This window comes from Rosa chinensis, chromosome 1 (assembly GCF_002994745.2).
Source record: "Rosa chinensis cultivar Old Blush chromosome 1, RchiOBHm-V2, whole genome shotgun sequence".
NCBI lineage: Eukaryota > Viridiplantae > Streptophyta > Magnoliopsida > Rosales > Rosaceae > Rosa > Rosa chinensis.
This window is the reverse complement of record NC_037088.1, coordinates 61,856,540-61,876,468: the sequence shown is the minus strand read 5'-3', so window position 1 is coordinate 61,876,468 and position 19,929 is coordinate 61,856,540. Positions and strand designations below refer to the sequence as shown.

At 39.2% G+C, this 19,929-nt stretch overlaps 3 protein-coding genes across 8 annotated transcripts; all 3 read left to right on the top strand.

Moving 5' to 3' along the window:
* The first annotated feature begins 227 nt into the window (after positions 1–227).
* On the top strand, positions 228–3,414 carry LOC112195808 (probable isoaspartyl peptidase/L-asparaginase 3). Of its 4 annotated transcripts, none has more exons than XM_024336037.2 (7): positions 228–385; positions 546–717; positions 1,229–1,293; positions 1,404–1,793; positions 1,867–1,925; positions 2,256–2,360; positions 3,000–3,414. In XM_024336037.2, the coding sequence occupies exons 1-7, from the start codon at positions 323–325 to the stop codon at positions 3,217–3,219; spliced, it is 1,074 nt and encodes a 357-aa protein (XP_024191805.1). In that variant the 5' UTR covers positions 228–322; the 3' UTR covers positions 3,220–3,414. The 4 variants fall into 4 exon arrangements, with proteins under 4 accessions (XP_024191805.1, XP_024191871.1, XP_040367426.1 ...); XM_024336103.2 differs by having other exon boundaries at positions 2,925–3,061; XM_040511492.1 differs by having other exon boundaries at positions 238–390; positions 551–717.
* Positions 3,415–4,138: 724 nt separating this feature from the next.
* LOC112194739 (ceramide kinase) lies at positions 4,139–8,689 on the top strand. Of its 3 annotated transcripts, none has more exons than XM_024335065.2 (12): positions 4,139–4,501; positions 4,952–5,113; positions 5,198–5,365; positions 5,496–5,588; positions 5,736–5,828; positions 5,927–6,152; positions 6,403–6,487; positions 6,665–6,814; positions 7,047–7,148; positions 7,417–7,797; positions 8,165–8,231; positions 8,314–8,689. In XM_024335065.2, exons 1-12 carry the CDS (start codon positions 4,325–4,327, stop codon positions 8,449–8,451), a joined length of 1,842 nt encoding a protein of 613 aa, XP_024190833.1. In that variant the 5' UTR covers positions 4,139–4,324; the 3' UTR covers positions 8,452–8,689. The 3 variants fall into 3 exon arrangements, with proteins under 3 accessions (XP_024190833.1, XP_024190761.1, XP_024190901.1); XM_024334993.2 differs by having other exon boundaries at positions 6,400–6,487; XM_024335133.2 differs by having other exon boundaries at positions 4,140–4,501; positions 4,991–5,113; positions 6,400–6,487.
* A 124-nt stretch (positions 8,690–8,813) lies between these two features.
* LOC112194985 (derlin-1.1) lies at positions 8,814–17,904 on the top strand. The gene is made up of 7 exons (XM_024335291.2): positions 8,814–9,085; positions 9,443–9,578; positions 15,470–15,543; positions 15,745–15,838; positions 15,923–16,051; positions 16,190–16,350; positions 16,545–17,904. The coding sequence occupies exons 1-7, from the start codon at positions 9,069–9,071 to the stop codon at positions 16,765–16,767; spliced, it is 834 nt and encodes a 277-aa protein (XP_024191059.1). The 5' UTR covers positions 8,814–9,068; the 3' UTR covers positions 16,768–17,904.
* Positions 17,905–19,929: the final 2,025 nt, after the last annotated feature.

The following is a 19,929-nucleotide window of genomic DNA, read 5'->3' as shown; positions in this document are numbered from 1 at the left end:
TTTCTCAGACTTTTCTTAACAACTTATAAAGATTTAAATTTCTCCGTTTGTGAACAATTACTCGATTTATACTCAGAATATGTTAATTTGAGTCTTAGATCCTATGGGCACATAGGTGCTCCATGTCACATTGTCACTTATGTCTTACCACACTAGTGGCTACATGTTTAAGACTCGTACACATTTTAAAACGAGTCGGTGCTTTGACTTTCATACATAAGTTTCTTCACCAGCAAGTCAAACCCAGTCCTAAAAGCCCAGTCCGGATAACATAGCAGTACCTTTTTAACTTCTGAAATGAAAACAATCGACACCAAACTCCATGGCTACCAAAACTCTGAGCTCCACCTGTTTCTTGACCCTTACATTTTTACTTCTCTTCCTGGTAAATACAACATCACAGAATTTAGTTTCACAGATAAAGCTATCTGCTTTACTGTTTTTGCTTTTTCAGAAAGACCCAATTCGATTTCAAACAGTTCTATCCTGCTTCTTCATTACAAGTATGCTTGATTAAAGATGGTTGCTTTTTCATGGGATATCAGGTTACAGGGCACCAAGCTTTGAATTCTGCGCCATACCCTGTGGTGGTGAGCACTTGGCCTTTCGTAGAGGCTGTCAGAGCTGCTTGGAGGGCTGTTGATAATGGGCTTTCTGCAGTTGATGCAGTTGTTGAGGGCTGTTCGGCTTGTGAGGAACTCAGATGTGATGGTACAGGTGAAAGCTTCAATCTTTGATTCACTTGAGTTGAGAAAAATGTCATTAGTTTTTCTGTACTCATGCCCATGATTTGATTAGTATTCAATGGTAAATGTTTAGTTTAGTTTTTTATCTGCTGAATTGGGTATTTGGGTAGTCAGTTTTTGTGTGCTTTAGAATAGCAAGTGTTTTTTGATGATATAGAAGAAGAGCAAGTGTTGCTTCTCTAATTGGTAGTGAGATTCATGATTCAATTAGCTACCAACATTAGTTTAATTGTTAGTATCTTGAATGTGCTTGGAAAACTAGGGTTAGTAATATTTCAGTGTTGCTTCTTCTTCTAGGCAATGGAACTTCAAATGCTATTACATTTGTATAACTAACAAGTGAATTTCTAATGGTGAAATCCTAGCTCGAACATGAAGTGTATATTAATATTGGAATTTGTCAAATGAAATTTTGCTAAGCATGTTGATGGAATTCATAGCTAGGATCGGCAGTTTTTTTACTAATAATATTATTGGGACAGTTGGGCCTGGTGGGAGTCCGGATGAGAATGGAGAGACAACAATTGATGCTCTGGTCATGGATGGGGTAAGCAGTATTCACTTCTGTCATTGTTATTGTTCTTGTTATTACTGCCTTTTATGTTGATTGCTCTGAAAGTGATTATCTGTTATATGTCTTGCTAAGGACATCCATAGGTGACAATGGAGGTTGGAGCTGTTGCTGCCATGAGGTATGTCAAAGATGGAATCAAAGCTGCTAGGTTAGTTATGCAACATACCGAACACACTCTGCTAGTTGGAGAGCAAGCCTCAGTGTTTGCTATTTCCATGGGTCTTCCAGGACCAACAAACCTTAGTTCATCAGAGTCGATGGAGAAGTGGATTAAATGGAAAGAAAATCACTGCCAACCTAACTTTTGGAAAGACGTTGTACCTAAAGGTGGATGTGGCCCTTATCATGCAAAGGACTTTGTAGGCCTTTATGATGAGACATGTTCAAATACCACTCCAGTAGGCAATATTAGATCCAGTTCTCATATTGGTCTTCACAACCATGACACCATATCAATGGCAGTTATTGATACAGTAAGTTAATAATCTTAGCTAGATTTCGTTGTAAACTTTGATTTCACTAATTTACCATATTCTTCTTGTCCAGATGGGTCACATTGCTGTTGGTACCTCGACTAATGGAGCGACATTCAAGATCCCAGGGAGGTAAGTTATACCTGGATATTTTACTGGTTCATATTATACTATAGTCTTATTTGTAGATGTTACAACACTTGCTTGTCCTTTTGACTTTTCAATTGTTGTTATCATAAGTATCACTTTGTGAAATTTGGTTCTGCTTCTGTAAAATGCTATACAAATATCACAAGGCTTTTAGACAAGATACAATTGGTTGGCTTCCTATCTGCCTATCTGTTTGTTGCTATTAGATGTAACTGGATTGGTGTCATAAAAGCTAATCAATAATGATGAATTGTCAAATTTATCTCCGCACTCGCAGTTTGAAGTACTAAGGAATTGCTTTATTTCCTGCAGGGTGGGTGATGGACCTATTGCAGGATCTTCTTCATATGCTGATGATGAAGTGGGTGGTTGTGGTGCAACTGGAGATGGTGACATCATGATGCGTTTCCTTCCATGGTAATGAAAAAAAGAAAACCTTTTTTTTTTTTTCTTTTACCTGAGTTACTGGTCACTTATGTTCCTGGTCCTAGTTGGGTTCTTCATTTAAAGAAAATATTCCTTTGATGGCTGAAGCATTGGGATATTGCTGTGGAATGTCAATGTGGTCAACAATACTAAATCTTACTAAATGAAATCCACCATGAAATTTCCTCTTGGGTGTTACGACTCATTGTGTGCATATTTTCAAAAGCTTTAATCATTATTTACTCTGCAAAATAGTGGCTTGAAGCTAGTAATTATAAAAAGAAAGAAGTTTTATAAGCAGCTGGCCTCGAGCCTTGTGTTCCAAATAGCAAAACCAATCTTACCCTTCCTGCATGCAGCACTGGTTACTTTAATGTGTAAGCTACTTCTCAATGCTTCTTATGTAGGTTCATCAACTAGTATAACATCGTTATGTTATCTATTTTTTGCTAGTCTATATGATGCTTGGTTTTGTACTTTCACTTTGTGTCTTCAGTCCTAAATGTGTTTTTGATTTTGCTGTCATGATTAACTATATCCCTTGGCAAACTTCAGCTGCTCCTCCTGCACTGAGTTTATTCACTTTCATTCTATGAACCTGAGGATGTACTTTGTTTGATTACCAAACAGTTATCAAGTTGTGGAGAGTATGAGATTAGGGATGGAGCCTAAGCTTGCTGCCAAGGATGCAATATCACGCATTGCACGAAAATTCCCTGATTTTGTGGGAGCTGTTTTTGCAATTAATAAGAACGGCGTGCATGCTGGTGCTTGCCATGGCTGGACATTTCAGTACTCGGTGAGAAACCCAGACATGGATGATGTGAAGGTTTACACGGTATTGCCCTAACTAGTTAGGGGGTATACATCAAGTCTCTATTGTTCCTGAAGATCAACCTTACTGCATGCAATATATTCTTAATTTTCCAGCTCTGTAGAGAATAATACTTTGATGGACACGACTATACGAATCCAAAAGGCATTTACTTCCCTGAAGAATGAGTTTTAAAAACTTTATTTTTCAATGGATGAACTTATTGATTTATTTTGGCCAGATTTTACATCTTCTTAACTCACAGTGTTTTTCATGATAGTGAAGTTGGTTATGTATGGCAAGAACCATCCTTGATGGATTAGAAGAGTAAAATAATCCGTTACAAATTTTGATATGCCGTCAATACTCAACAAGAACACATTTTAAAATCATGTTTTATCAACGGTGAGATTAAAGAAAATGACAATTTGAATAGAAATGTGCTTTTGCATGGTTTGGCTGGTTCGGAGGTGTCATTCTCCACCTGTGGAATATAATGAAATGCCGAAACATGTTAAACCTCGTTGACACTATTTTCTTGGAATTTTCCTATACCATAAGCTCACCATTTGTAGAGTAGAAATTTTATGATGTGTTTTAAACTTCTATTTTACATAACACTAAAGCCTCAAACTAATTTTTTTTTTTCAATAAATTTTATAGTTTTCAAACATATTGTAACAAAAAAATGACATCGTGATTTTTGAGTACTGTCAATTGAAGGTGTTCAAAAATTATTATTTGAGTATGGGAAAATTTTGATGAGAAAATGTAATATACGATTTTTACTAAACATTGATTTTTTGCTACTACGTAGAAAATAGAAATCATCCTTTTAGAAAAGTATTTTTTATGAAAATTATGAGGTCCAATTTGCACTGAAAATTTTTCGTTGAAAATTAGTAGATATCTAACAAAATAGTGAAATACAACCCAATAAGAAGAAAAAAAGAAGAAGAGAATTTAATATTGAATATAGATCTCTTAGCCGAACCAACGCAGAATTTCCAGCTCGCCATACCAACAACGCCTTTCCCTCCCGGAATCTGCCAAAACCCATCACCGCTTTCTGACTTTTGCACCTTCTTTTTCCGATTTGTCTCAGAAACCTCTTCACCTTAAGCCCCTAATGCCCTTTTGAATGGAACGAGACGATGTAGATGGCTCTATTCAACAACACCAATCTCCCCCACATGCACGGTTTGACGGCCAAGCCTCCCTTCTGAGCTGCACGCTTTCATTGGACCACGTTGGCCAAGTTAGCCTCTCCTTCAACTCTGATGGGTTGTCTTGGAGATTGCTCGAGCCATTGGACAATGTAAACTTCTACTCTCCCGTTCTTTGTTTTCATGGTTTTGCGTTAAAAAAATGGTTCTTTTGCTCCTTCAGGATTGAAAGTAATGCTCTTTTTGCATTGGTTGTGTTGGTTCTGGTATATTCTCTGCTTATTAGGCCTGAAGGGCAATTGGGTTGTTGTATTTCATCATGGTTGTATGAGTTTTGTGAAAAAGATCAGTCCTTTAACTCTAGTTGATTATTGTTGTTTTGTATTGGTTTTGGTTGTGTTCTGGTTATTAGGCCTGAAAGGCAAGTGGTGTTCTTCTGGTTTCATCATTTTTATCTGAGTTTTGTGGAAAAGATCAGTTCTTTTATTCTAGTTGAACACTAATGTTTCCCTTTGTATTTGGGATGTTGTAATGTATCATAGGTAGGTAGCTTTTGTTTAACTTTGAACATTTATGTCTTGCTTTAATGTCTAACATATCAGGATGACTCAACTTGTTTGTGCATCAAATTTGCTTCAAAGGTTGCAACAACCGAGATCAAGTTTGCGGATGTGTATGCTGTTGAGCTGATCAACTATGGCGTGATTCATGGATCAAATGTCTCAAATGCTCGAAAATGCCTTAAGGGTCAGCGTGTCTCTGAGGTTTGTTCAATTCCTTTTCGTTAGTTATGTGTGCTTTAAGTCCTTCATCCGGTAGTAATGTGTTTTGTGTTTACATTGATGCAGACGTACCGCTTTACAGTGCATGGTTTCCAGAGCTCAAGGACTCTTCCGTCTGTTCGGGTCCTTGCTACATATACATTTGGTCATAAGGATCTCCATATATGTCAGATTTGGGTCAATCAAATCAAGGCTTCTCTGGACTTAGAGCAGGGGAGGCCAAAGAATCTTCTGGTATGTATCATACTTGGCTAAACACTACATTATTTTTCTTGTTTCAATCATAAGTTGGTTAGTTGGTTGATCTAAATGGACATAAAGTGGTAATATAATTCTTTTCCAGAAACGTTTTCTGCTTGGCTAGGTTTTTGTTCATCCAAGGAGTGGGAAGGGAAATGGCTGCAAAACTTGGGACAGTGTGGCTCCTATATTCTCCCGTGCTAAAGTGAAAACAAAGGTAAACTTTTAGCTTCTTTATTTGCTTTTGATTTTTTGGTGGGAACCAAGATTACTCGAATCCTGCATTTAAGAAGTCTACTAAAGAAAGTAATACTGCTAAATCGCATACTGTTATAACAAGTAGAGATGTCACTTCCATCATCAGGTGATTGTGACCGAAAGGGCAGGGCATGCATATGATGTGATGGCAACTATAGGGAACAAGGAGCTTATTTCATATGATGGAGTGATAGCTGTTGTAAGTAACTTATGATCTTTTCGTCTATTCTTAAGTGTAGCTTATGATTATCCATCTTATTCCAAATTAGTGATTGTTGACAATTGATTTGCTTCCAGGGTGGTGATGGTTTTTTCAACGAAATTCTTAATGGATTTCTTTCTTCAAGGCATAAAGCTCCGTATCCACCAACTCCTTCAGATTTCCATGATTCTGCTAGTTGTAATGAGAGTCTCATTGTAAATGATCCAAGTGAAACCGTTATTGAAGCTTCTTCTCAGAATAATGAGCAGTCTCCCCTCCTCTCAAGTTCAAGTATTAATGGCTCAGGAGTCTTAAATATCAGTAAGTACAATAATCAGATGTTTCCATACAAGTCAGACTTTGAATTTGATTCCTAGCTGTAAAAGGTGGTTAGCTGACATATCACTGGAGTTAAAGGGACTGGGTTATGGTTCTTGCAGTGTTGGTAGTTTATTGTGTATTTTAAAACCATGATGATTAAAATTTACATTTAATTTCATTATATTTTATATGTATTTACTAAGTGCATAATACCTGATTATCGCTTTTTCTTGTTTTGAAAACCCAGTAGATCAAGAGCCTGGGATTTCCCTCCCCAATGAACATTTAAGATTTGGACTCATTCCTGCTGGCTCAACTGATGCCATTGTGATGTGGTACTCCTTTGCATTTTTGGATCAGCATTAAGATTTTTCTGCCTTATTGTTTTCCCATTACGCCATATATGAGATTATTGATTTCCAGAGCATATTGATATGATACTATTTCCCTATATTTCAGCTGATATTCTTTTATTTGGTCTAACAAAAGGTGTTTGCCTTTCTTTTTTTCAGTACAACTGGGGCTCGAGATCCTATAACATCTGCATTTCACATTGTCCTCGGTAAAAGAGTGTGGCTTGATGTAGCCCAAGTTGTGAGGTGGAAAACAGAATCTACATCGGAGGTTGAACCTCATGTGCGCTATGCAGCTTCTTTTGCTGGGTAATTTCTCATTCTAACTGGTGTCGTTGCATATTATCCACCCAAATAACTGCGATTACCATTTACCGACTCTAATAATCAGTACTTTCTCTTATTCCTTTGTGTTAATTCGTCCAAAATTCTAAATAAATGACGGGCAGTGACTTAATTATGCAAAATTAACTAATATCTCTCTCCATGTATATTCACATGAAAAGCTGTTCTCTAAAAGCTATATGCTTGATATTTTTAGGTATGGATTTTATGGGGATGTCATTACAGAGAGTGAAAAGTACCGTTGGATGGGACCTAAACGATATGATTATGCAGGAACAAGGGTGTTTATGAGGCACAGGTAAGTCACTAATTGGTCATCAAATTTTACTGTGAGAGTCCCAAAATCATGACTGCTAGGGCTCAAGTCATGAATATGGTCTCTGTGTATGGATCAATATTTTGGTAGCTATGCATCTCTTGGTTTCTTTTTTTGGCATACATACACCACATAGATTCTTTTCATTGACAACCTTTATATTATGATCAATAAGATTTTTCTTTTTTGTTACTTTTAGTTTTGCTCATCATCAGCTTGTCTAACTTTATGATATTCCTTTATTGTTCAGGTCCTATCAGGCAGAAATAGCATATTTAGATGTCAAATCAGAAGAACGAGATTCAACTTCTGAGAAAAATAATCTTGGTGGTCGCAAGCGACCATTTTGGAACTCAAATAAATCTGAAAAGGTGATATGCCGTGCCAACTGCAACGTTTGTTGCACCAAGCCTATTCACGGGTCCACAGATGATTCCCATACGACCCCTAACTCACATGCAGGAGAGACAAAATGGTCCAGTTCCAAGGGAAAGTTTCTCAGTGTCGGTGCTGCAGTAATTTCTTGTAGAAATGAAAAAGCACCTGATGGTTTGGTGGCTGATGCGCATCTTTCAGATGGTTTCCTCCATCTCATATTGATCAAAGACTGTCCTCATGCTCTCTATCTGTGGTAATATGTAGTTCCCCTCTCAATGCTCCTTTTTTCTGCCCTCTCCTCCAATAATTGGAGAATGGCTGATATAGTGTCCCCATTAAAACTAAAAGTAGTAATAATAATAAGTTGGGGTTTTACAGTTCATAATCTTTTGATGGCCTATCCAAGATCTTGATTACCAAACAACTTTTTATGATGAGTTTGGGAGGCTTTGTTGTGTGTTAATTTGCACTGTGACAAGTAGCATGCTAGTCATGCTTGCTAATCGTGGTAATGAGTCATGACCATTTTGGAGAAATATATATTGAGGTTTTGATGCAGAGTACTGAAATTTTTTCACTTCTATGTGACTTCGTATTAAAGCCTTTTATGCATGATACAGGCATCTTACACAGCTTGCAAGGAAAGGTGGAAATCCTTTTGATTTTAAGTTTGTGGAACACCACAAGGTACGATTTCTCAAAACATACTTCATTTCTCTTTTGTTATCCAAATTGTCTCACTCGTAAATACTAAATTTCTTGGTTGCAGACCCCTGCTTTTACATTTACTTCTTCTGGCAATGAGAGTGTTTGGAATTTGGATGGTGAAGCATTTCAAGCACATCAACTATCAGCACAAGTATTCCGGGGTCTTGTCAGCTTGTTCGCCACTGGTCCTGAAGTTTGATAGAGAACCAAGGGTTGGTTATTCGAGAATATCTCCATTGATGCATATAATGTACGTCGAGTTTTTAAATTTATTTTTTTGGCTCTTTACATGGAACGTTGGAAGGAAGATATGGGGCTTCCTCAGCGCTTTCCTTGTTCAAGCTTTGTAACCTAAACTCAGATTAGTGTCATGTATCATAGACATTTTTGTATAACAACTCTAAATGATGAAATAAAGAGCTTCTGATTGAGATAAACCATTGTCTTAAAGTTCTGCCGTGGGAAATGGTTTTCATTAATCTAGTAAGAAGGTGGCACGTGGCGCTCATAGGAAACATTCCAGTTGTCTGAGTTACTCTAGACAAGAAGAAAATTTCAAAGTTAGGACAGCATTGTGTTTCCATGAAGTTGGTCAGTGGTCAATGGTCAAGTAATGGAAGACTTGGCCAAACCAAAGTTTTTCCTGACCCTTCCGTTAAGTTATTGAGACGACTCCAAAGTCACTCCCTTGGAATTTTCAATACATGACAAATACATTCATATCACAGTTGTATATGTTCCATTACTTATTTATTCACTCTGCTTCATGTAGCAGCACTCCAATTCAACCCCCTGGTATCCTCTGCTTCTTTTGCCATGTCTACACCAGCGGAGTAAGCAACCTCTCTTTTTTTTCTCTGTGTGATGGTTTCGAACTTTCGATCAATCACGTTTGGATGATCATGTGATTTGAGTAGCTTAATTTTTCATTTGATTGACTAGAGAAGGTTTTGGTCCAGCCTTTTTATATGTGAATTGGGTACTAAAGCATATGGGATAGGGCACTGGTACTTTGTTATAACCATGTTGGGTTTTAGTCTTTTAGACTACTAGTATGAGTAGTATCTTAGGGAAGAAGGACTACACCATTTAGTAAAAATTATGAAATTGAGTATTTTCAAATGGATCGAAGTCTGTAATCTTTCATTTGTCCATTGACAGAATTAATCTCATTCTTCTTATGAGTGCAGATACTACCGATCTCTACCTCCGGTGAGCAAGACTTTTGGAGTGGCCTGTTTGATGACTACAACTGCCTTTACCCTGCAATTTGTTAGTGCTCAGAGCATTTATCTGGATTATGGCCTTGTCTTTAAACAATTCCAGGTAAATCAAAATCTACTATAAACTCTAGTAATCCAAGGCTGCTCAAATTTCGTGTTGCTCACCTTTCTTGCCAAATAAAATATGAGAAACGGTCCGAGAAAATCGAACTTGTTATTGTTGATCACCTCATCATGTTTAACTTGTACTAATGATGATTTGAAAAACAACAAAGACAGATTTGCTGGAGAGATGATTGCTCTATTGATCTGTAGCACATATATACAATAATACAGCTTGATTCTAGGATACAAAACAAGACAGTTATTCTAGCCCTATTAATGTCTAATAATATAGAATCAATGTGATGATATAGAGTAAATGTGTTAAATGTTAATAGTTATACAAGATGCTAATTTTGCTCTTCTTTCCAACACTCCCCCTCAAGTTGGAGAGTGGATATCCTGCACACCCAACTTGCGAATCATAAGTTCGAAATCCTCCTTGCCAAGAGCTTTAGTTAGAACATCAGCCAGTTGATTTCCAGAACTCACAAATCGTGTCTCCACTGAACCATCTTGAATGTTATCCCTGATATAGTGACAATCCATTTCTATATGTCTTGTACGTTCATGAAACACTGGATTTGCTGCTATATGTAAAGCAGCCTTGTTGTCACAATAGAGCAATGTCGTTTCCTGGTGTAAAATCTCCAAGTCTTGAAGCAAATAACGTAGCCAAGTTAATTCACAACAAGCTCCTGTCATAGCACGATACTCTGCTTCAGCTGAAGAAAGAGAGACTGTTTTCTGACATTTTGACTTCCATGAAATTAAAGAAGGCCCTAGGAACACACAATACCATGTAGTAGACCTTCTTGTAAGTGGACATCCTGCCCAATCTGAGTCACAAAAGGCTCGTAGCCGAAGATCACTATTTGAGGAAAAGAACAAGCCTTGACCAGGAGCTGACTTGAGATAGCGTACCACTCGCAAAGCTGTTTCCCAATGAGCTTTTCGAGGCTGATGCATAAACCTGCTTAATATATGAACAGGATATGTAATATCCGGCCTTGACACTGTGAGATAAATCAATCTTCCAACCAAACGCCTATACTTCTCTGGATCTTTGAGTAACTCAGTCTTATCTGACAACTTTAATCCACGTTCCATGGGTGTGTCAACAGGAGCAGCACCCAATAACCCTGCATCTTTTATAATTTCTAACGCATACTTGCGCAGACAAATAAATATCCCTTTCTTAGATGCTGACACTTCAATGCCAAGAAAATACTTTAAATTGCCAAGATCTTTCAAATGGAATGTTTTATGCAAAAATTTCTTGACATCAGCTATACTCACAGGATCATTGCCAGTAATTAATATATCGTCAACATATATCAATAAGACTGTAAAAGACTTGCCTTGCCTCCTGGTAAAAAGAGAGTAGTCTGCTCTAGATTGCACAAAGCCAGCAGACCGAATAACTTCTGAAAATCTAGAAAACCACTGCCTTGAAGCCTGTTTCAGACCGTACAAGGATTTATGCAACCGACAAACCAAATGCTCCTCCCCCTGTCTCCGGAGCCCAGGCGGTGGAGACATATAAATTTCTTCATCCAGGTTGCCATGGAGAAAGGCATTGTTGACATCGAGTTGATAAAGGGACCAACCACGAGACGCAGCGAAAGCAAGGAGACAACGGACCGTAACAATTTTAGCAGTAGGAGAGAAGGTGTCCTGATAGTCAATACCTGCTAATTACGTGAAGCCCTTGGCCACCAACCTGGCCTTGTATCGTTCAATCGAACCATCAGACTTGAGCTTGACCTTGTAAACCCACCTACAACCAATAGGGATCTTCCCAGGGGGCAACGAGGTAAGGGTCCAGGTACCGTTGGCCTGCAAGGCCTCCAATTCAGAACGCATGACATCCCTCCATTTCGAAACAGTAGCCGCCTCAGAATAAGAGGACGGTTCACAGACAGCACTGAGCTGAGCCACAAAAGAGGAGTAGGCAGGAATGTAACGATGATAAGAGACATAATTTGCCAATGGATACCGCGTACCTTTGGAAGGACCTGGCGGGAAGGAGAGCGATTGGAAAGAGCAAGCATTGGATTGAGGCTTGGAGAAGTCGATATCGGCGAACCGAGCAGGTGGCGCAGAGGAGCGGTGGTGGGCCAGAAATAGCTGCGGGTGGAGGTGGGGGAGGAGGAGACGGAGAAGATGGTGGGAATGGGGACCATCCTGGCACCGGGGACGACAGGGGTGGAGAAGGACGAAGGAGGTGGGACAAGGGGCGGTGGAGCAGGCGGCTTAGGTCGCCGGGAATACTGACAGATGGGAGGCGGAGGCGGTAAAGAGGAAGCGCCAAGATCGGCGTCTATGGCAGGACGGGAAGGACGAGAAGAAGAAGGACACGTGGGAGGGACCTAGGAGTCAAGATCGGTGTCTAAGGAATGAGGGAGAAGTGGAATTGGGCCTGGGTCATGGGCCAACGGAGCAAAAGGAAGAGTGGGCTGAGTGGAGGCATAAGGAAACACATCTTCATGAAATCTAACATCTCGACTGGTAAAAACTTTTTTAGTCGTTAAGTTAAACAGTTTGAAGGCTTTTTGGCCCATCGGGTAACCAATGAAAATTGAAGAAATTGCTCGGGTATCAAATTTATGAGTAGGGCGCACATTTGTGGCGTAAGCTAAGCATCCAAAAACCCGAAGATGAGAAAAAGAAGGTGGTTTGGAGTAAAGAAGCTCGAAAGGAGTTTTGTAAGAAAGGATGGGAGAGGGCAAGCGATTGATTATGTGGACGGCTGTGAGAACACACTCCCCCCAAAATTGTGGAGGAAGATGAGCCTGAAATTTCAAAGCACGAGCCACCTGGATAATATGGCGATGCTTGCGCTCCACAACCCCATTTTGTTGAGGCGTGTAAACACAAGAATGTTGGAAAATAACGCCATTATCTTGAAAAAAAGAGCTAAGTGAAATAAATTCACTACCATTGTCACTTCGGAGAAGTTTTAATGCGAGAGTCGAATTGAGTGAGAATGTGAGCAAAAAAACGCTTCAAAAGTGGTTGTGTTTCATCTTTGTGCCGCATTAAGAAAACCCAAGTAAATCGGGTGAAATCATCCACAATGGTAAGGAAATAAAAAGCACCAGAAAGAGAAGGGTGTCGATAACGACCCCAAATATCACAATGAATTATTTCAAATGGTCTTGTAGAAGAAATAGAACTAGAACTGAATGGTAATCGACTCTGCTTAGCCAAAGGACACACAGGGCAATTATTATTTGGCTGAATGGAAAAATGCAAGAAATTTTTTGCTATGTGACTTAAACATGGAGAGGAGACATGACCCAAGCGATTATGCCAAAGATTGGTGGAGGAAAGGACAAGGTTGCAAGATGATCTGGAAGGAGTGGTAATGGAAGGCTTGGTTCGTTCCCTCGCTAGTGCCACCAAATAGTATAGCCCATTACGTTCTTTACCCAAACCAATCGTCCTCTTCGTAGCCAGATCCTGCAAAACACACCAATAAGGATAGAATGTTACTGAACAATTCAGACCTCTTGTCAAGCGGCTAACCGACATTAAATCAACTTTGAACTTCGGCACAAACAGCACACCATGTAGATAAAATACGGTACTCAAAGGCAAAGAACCTGTGGCTTCAATATGCACTTTTTGTCCACTAGGTAGCAAAACAGGTGGTAATGCACAATTTTTATTTTTATTCAATAATTTAGAGCACGAAGTAATATGATCTGTCGCCCCGCTATCAAGTATCCAATTGCAGGAAGCTACTCTAGACAAACCTGGCTGCGTTACTGCATTTGCCTTAGAACTCGAGCCAGTATTTGGATTGGGCTTTTGGGCTTGTTGGAGAGCAGCTAAAAACTGTTTGAATTGGGCCTCAGATAAAGTAACTGCTGATCCATTCTCCTCTTCTACGATGCCTATCGCATGAACCTGGTTAGCAGAAGGAGAGGGCACGACTGGTGTGGCAGTGTGCTTCTTGGGGAAATTTTCCGATCCTTGTTTTGCTTTGGGATGACCTGGAGGAAAACCAATTAGGTGAAAACATGTTTGGACCCAATGTCCTGGATCACCACAATAGGTACAGTGCGGCCTTCCCCTTCCTCGACCTGAACCAAAACGCGCGGTGAAGCCGCGTTCGGCATCTCAACTGGTCTGAAGATTCGGTCGGTCACCACGACCTCCTCTGCTGCCGAACTGATTCGGCCGGCCACCACTCCGGACAGCCATGGCGGCGGTGCTTGAACTGGACTCCGCCGCTGCAACGAAACGTTGTTTTTCTTCTTGTGCAAATGCAGCATATGCTTGTCTGACACTTGGAAGGGGATTCATCAAGAGGATTTGACCGTGGGTTGCACTATAAGTCTCATTTAATCCCATCAAGAATTGCATGAGCTTTTGTTGATCTGCCTGTGCTCCTTGTGATGCTTCTGAATAGGATGCCAATTCATCCCACAAACTTTTCAGTTTCGTGTAGTATGCAGAAACTGATTGTTGTTCTTGCCTGAGTGAAGCGATGTCTCGCTAAATTTCAAATATGCGAGGTGCATTGCCTTGTGAAAAACGCTCACTTAGATCTTCCCATACCTCATGAGCTGTAGGATAGTAGATGATACTGTCAGCAATTTCAGAACTGACTGTGTTAACGATCCATGAATGGACCATGTCATTGCATCTTGACCAGGTTGCATATCCTTCTGGGTCGGCTTCGGGTGACGGAACTTTGACTGTGTTAATGTCTAAAAGTCCGGTGGTAGCTGGACCTTAGTTAACGCTGATCCGGTGGGCGGATCGGTACTTGTGTTGTTCTCGAAGCTCCCGCTACCTGTCAAGTAAAATACAATGGGCGTCAGAGGGAGACCGCGCAGGGCGGTCTTCAACTCTCCGATGCCTAAGTTAGTCAATGTATTTATGTTGACAAAGTAACAGTAGGTAAGTATTGAATGCGTCATTAATGAGGAGAGAGGAGAGAACCTTTTATAGGTGAGGAAGAGGTTGATCTTTTCTTAGTTTTCGATGTGGGACTGATATGCTTTAGTTCCCAGTTTCAGAAGCTTCTGATGCCATCTTGGCGAGGCGCGTGGCGGCGCGTCGGCGACGATCTGGAGGTGGTCCGACGCTGAGGCTGTAGCCCGTCTGGCGGTGTGCCTGCATGTCATTCCTTTGGTTGGAATTAGTACCTTTGGCGGTACAATGAGCGTGGCCCATTATAGCTAATTATGCTTACAAATGTACATGTATGTACAAGTCCCCCAAGTCCCCAGTCAAGGAGGGCAATCTTGGTTGGGGAGTTGTTAAGGCGGGAAACGAACCACTATACATCTCGTGTCACTCTCTCTCTCTCTCTAAAGCTAACTAGAGGCCCCTCGGTCACTAACGTTAACAGACTAAACCATTCACAAAACCGAGCTTGTTTTTAGAATTGAGAGCCATTGTCATAGCCCTCTTCCAACCTGTGAAATTGTCTCCATTCAATGGTTTGGAGACTAAGACCAATCCAGGATGATCCGAATGGTGAGTGAAGAATGGATTTGAGATATCAGATGTTGGATTATTTGACTTGCTGGAATTAGGTGGTGGTAATGGGACGTTATCACCAGCCATGGTGATTATGGCTTTTGTGAATTTGTTGCTAGGAAGGCTAGAGAAGAGTCAGGATTGTGAGTCCTGCTCTGATACCATGAAAAACAACAAAGACAGATTTGCTGGAGAGATGATTGCTCTATTGATTTCTAGCACATATATACAATAATACAGCTTGATTCTAGGATACAAAACAAGACAGTTATTCTAGCCCTATTAATGTCTAATAATATAGAATCAATGTGATGATATAGAGTAAATGTGTTAAATGTTACCAGTTATACAAAATGCTAATTTTGCTCTTCTTTCCAACATGATTCACTGAAGGTTTGGAGGCTGTTTACCAATTTCTTCTTCCTCGGACCGTTTTCACTCCCGTTTGCTATGGAGATTTACATAATGTGAGAAAAAAATGCCTCTATAAACATTAGAAAGTTATAGTTGTATTAACACTAACAGTGCCTCATCTAGTAAACCAAAAGGCAAAAGTTACTTGGTTAATTAACAATTTGATATAATAAATAAGCTAAATGACAACTTAATGATGGTAGTGCTTCACATTAAGCTATTTGATCTTCTTTTTGTCTTCGTAATTTCCATAGAGCAAAATATGGTGTGTCACTGGAGAGAGGACCCTTTGACAAGAGAACTGCAGACTATGTGTGGATGCTCATCTTTGGAGCAATGTCGCTTTTGGTAATTACAGAAATTCAGCTAAATATATATCTATTTCATATCAATATGGATATTAACATTATATGGTACTCTATCTGATTTTAGGTGATGTCTGTTGTTCCAGTTTTGTGGTCTCCGTTTATGGGGACTTCTGTGGTTTTCATGATCGTGTATGTTTGGTCTCGTGAGTTCCCAAATGCACGTATTAGCGTATATGGGCTTGTTTCCTTGAAGGTACACCTATGTCATCTAATCTCTTTACCTACATTACCATGTAAGAGCTACGGAATTGCAGCAATATTTCTTAATCCAACTTTTGGAGAGTCATTTTGTGCTCTCATTTTGCGAGTCTTGATCTTGTGGATGTCATAGGGGTTCTATCTTCCGTACGTAATGTTGGCTTTTGATGTGTTGGTGGGAAACCCTTTGAAGCCAGACATGTTAGGGATAGTTGCAGGACATCTCTACTACTTTCTAACAGTGCTTCATCCTCTTGCTGGTGGAAAATTCACGCTCAAGACTCCTCTATGGGTGTATCCTTTTCTTAATAAAGTCATTTTTATTTATCTATCAAATTTCATTCACTGGACTCTATGACATTGATCGAACTTAAATAGCACTTTTGACAAGCAAATTTGGTGACATTTAATTAGTAATGGACCTCAATGCATGAGCTAGTATTGAAGAATATTATGAGACATTTTCCTTAATTGATGAATGCTTCCAGGCACAGAGTAGTAGCCTACTGGGGTGAGGGAACCCAAGTGAATGCTCCAGTGCAGAGCAGTCCATACGCCGGAGTTGCATTCCAAGGTAGAAGCTTCCGTCTCAACGGAAATACTCGAAGAACACCCACTCCGGAGCAGCCACAAACAAACACCGGCCAGCAGCCTAATCAGGGTGATGGAGTTGCTTTTCGGGGAAGAAGCCACCGACTCGATCGTAGTTAGTTAGCCTTGTAGCTAGCTTATGTACGATTCCTAATCACTACGTATCAGGTCTATTGAATGATGGCCTTCATACTAACAGACATGCGTTAGTGGAATTACCATCCGTGGTTAAAGGCATGTTATATAACCACATGCATTAGTTAAAATTACCAAAAAAAATGTGGGCAATTTCGCACAAAGCCATATCATATTCCGACCCCTAGCAAAATTCTAATTTTATTGAAAGGTGAGCTCATAGGGTTTATTTTGGGATTGCTGTGACTTTTAAATAAAAATGATGCTGCTGTGTCGTGAGAATAATCAGCTGTGAATTAAAACAGTTTTGTGTTTGGTAAATAATATTTTTTAAAAGTGTTGTCAGTACAAAAAACAACTACTAAGCGTGTTTTTATCCACAGTAGCTTCTAAAAGCAACCTCTGGTCTGCTTCTAAAATCTACTGCCAATGACCTGCAACTTTAAATTAAAGCTGCTTTTTATTTATTTACCAAACACATTAAAATCTAAACTTTTGAACAAAAGCTGATTTTTTTTTAAAAGCGAAGCAATCCCAATCGGGTATGACTCGTCAAAAAGCATTTGAAATACTCATGGGTTCTTCTATCTTTATATACATTTGTCGAGTTTGGGAGCTGTAAGGCTTCATAGAACCAATTCAAGCAGTTAAGGTCCATGGAGGCATGGACTATTGGAGAAGACTAACTAGAGAGGAAGGAAGGTCGTCGTTTAGTTAATGCCTTTCCCATGTGGCAAGATGCAAGATGTCAAGATCAAGAACTAAGAGCAGTAGAAACAACAAGCAAAAGCACAGAATCAAAATTATATGCGAATGAGAGAAAGGGTTGAATTGAAAGTTGGTGCGTGGAAACTTCAAAGAAAGTGTCTGAGTTGGTATATGAGACCAGGTCACCCTACTGTTTAGACCATGAAGTCACCATTCTTCCATTCACTAACTTGAGCAGTCCAACAAACTTAAAGACTGCTTAATGCTCTGCTCTTAAGCTGAAAGTGGGGGGATTAATTTATTATGTGTGATACACTATAAATAGTACTGCAGAATCTAACGGTTCACAGTTTTGAAATTTTAATATTGTAAAATATTATAAAAATTTCACAATAACAGTGTATATTAATCAAATAGTTATCAGGTTTGGAATTTCAATACTCTAAAATACTATAAAACTTTTACAATAATAGTGTCTAATCTAACGGTTCCTATCTTCTGAATATCATTACTCTGGAATACTATAAACTTTCACAAACCCAATTAAAGTATGTAATGTCTCTCTTAATCGAACCAGTACAAGATTGATAGGGAAAATTGGAAAGAAAAAGCATGAGTCTGGACATGGTGCTTGTCTCTTTCCCTAACTTGCATTACATCACAACATAGAAGTGATAGAACACGTTGAATTAGAAATATGTTTCGACTATTATGCGCATTTAACAGCTCGAGCTACCAAGAAAGGGTTGAATTGAAAATTGTGTGAAAGTTCAAAGAAAGCGTTTGAGTTGATATATGAGACCTGATCTAGACCTTTGTAGGAGTGGTCAAATTATGCTGGGCCTGCAATTAAGGCGATTAACTCCTTAGTTAGTATGACGTTAAATTTCAGTCATGGATGCGGCGATTATTACGACAATAACTACGCACAATGATTATGATTATAAGTGCGCAATGAATTACTATCATAAATAATACGCAATGAATGACGATAGTAAGTACGCAATGATTAACTGTTATTAGTGCAGCAATAATTGTCATTATAAGTGTGTAAATAAATGCAGCCATCAAAACAGAAATAATGGCGGCTTGTTCCTGAAGTAAGTCATCGCCTATATAAAGGAGGCTCAACGTCCAGGTAATCCATCGAATTCCAACTTGTTGTACTCCACTACTAAGAAACGTACTGACTTAGGCATCGGAGGGTTTTCTGCAGGTACCCCCCCTTCTCCTCAAGCCGACTGTCAAACTCCGGGGTCAACGCTCGAGGGAAGCTTCTCGATTGTTCCCGGTCAGCTCCCGCTCCAGTCCGCATTAATTGTTGGGTCAAACTCCTCTATGGAATTTTTCACCTCCAACAACCTTGAAGTCAACATTCTTTCATTCCCCAACTTGAGCCGTCCAACAAACTTAAATAGTACGTAATTTTTCAGAGTGTTGAAACTTCATAGCTAGAAGTCGGTGGATTAATTTACTATTTGTGATACGCTGCAAAGTGCAAACAATACCTAATCTAAGTATTTAACGGTTCTCAGCTTCAGAATTTCAATACTCTATAACTATAAAACTTTCGCCAACCTAAAAGCATGTAATATTGTTCTGAATCAAACCGGTACAAGATTGATAGGGAAATTGGAACAAGCATGACTCTGGACATGGTGCCTGTCTCTCTCCCTAAATTGCATCACATCACACCATAGAACACGTTGAATTACAAATACGTTTCAACTATTATGTGCATTTAACAACTCGAGCTACCATGTCAACCCCTTCACATCATCTTTTAGCTATGTGAATCATGTACATATACATGTGACTATTAAATCCATCATTTCTTGGTTGTTGCCCACGAGCAGTGTTTTGCTCTACAACATTATACGACATAGTAGACGGTTTCCATGGTTTGATATGAATTTTCAGTTGATTCTACAAGTAGTAACTAGTATAATTTGATAGAATTTTTGTAGCATTTATCCTCAATCGCTACCCTCAATAATGATATGTACTTCAGTACTTGTCGTAGAAGCTAAAAGATATACGATTAAAAATTATAATATCTCAAAAGTTAAAATTTTAAAATTAACGGACATCAAGACATTAAGAGATCTTAATAAGCTCAGAATACCAACCTTTGACTTAAATAGAATGTCTTCTTAATATAAATCTGAAGATGACTATGAGCTTAGAAATGTCAAGTTCTCATTAGAAATGTCAAGTTCTCGGATATTTTTATATAGTTAACTAATTGGTAATCAAACATTCTGAAAGAGATGGGGAATTTGCAGACCATGGATCAGAATGAGCTTAACCACTAGTATTATTCTTGGTATTCATTGAATGTTCTAATTTATTTAGTGCTATACCAAATACGTTATCAACTTATTATGAATGAAAATTATGAGGAAGTCATCCAGATCCCTAGTCAAGTTCTATGAACTA

Excerpts from the sequence above, each read along its gene's own strand:
- LOC112195808 (XM_024336037.2), top strand. The coding sequence starts at position 323 with ATGGCTACCAAAACTCTGAGCTCCACCTGTTTCTTGACCCTTACATTT. Across the intron at positions 1,294-1,403 it reads ATGCTCTGGTCATGGATGGG|GTGACAATGGAGGTTGGAGC; the intron begins GTAAGCAGTATT and ends GGACATCCATAG. Across the intron at positions 2,361-2,999 it reads ATGATGCGTTTCCTTCCATG|TTATCAAGTTGTGGAGAGTA; the intron begins GTAATGAAAAAA and ends ATTACCAAACAG.
- LOC112194739 (XM_024334993.2), top strand. The coding sequence starts at position 4,325 with ATGGAACGAGACGATGTAGATGGCTCTATTCAACAACACCAATCTCCC. Across the intron at positions 5,589-5,735 it reads GTGCTAAAGTGAAAACAAAG|GTGATTGTGACCGAAAGGGC; the intron begins GTAAACTTTTAG and ends TTCCATCATCAG. Across the intron at positions 7,798-8,164 it reads CCTCATGCTCTCTATCTGTG|GCATCTTACACAGCTTGCAA; the intron begins GTAATATGTAGT and ends TGCATGATACAG.
- LOC112194985 (XM_024335291.2), top strand. Across the intron at positions 15,544-15,744 it reads GCTATGGAGATTTACATAAT|AGCAAAATATGGTGTGTCAC; the intron begins GTGAGAAAAAAA and ends TAATTTCCATAG. Across the intron at positions 15,839-15,922 it reads TTGGAGCAATGTCGCTTTTG|GTGATGTCTGTTGTTCCAGT; the intron begins GTAATTACAGAA and ends ATCTGATTTTAG.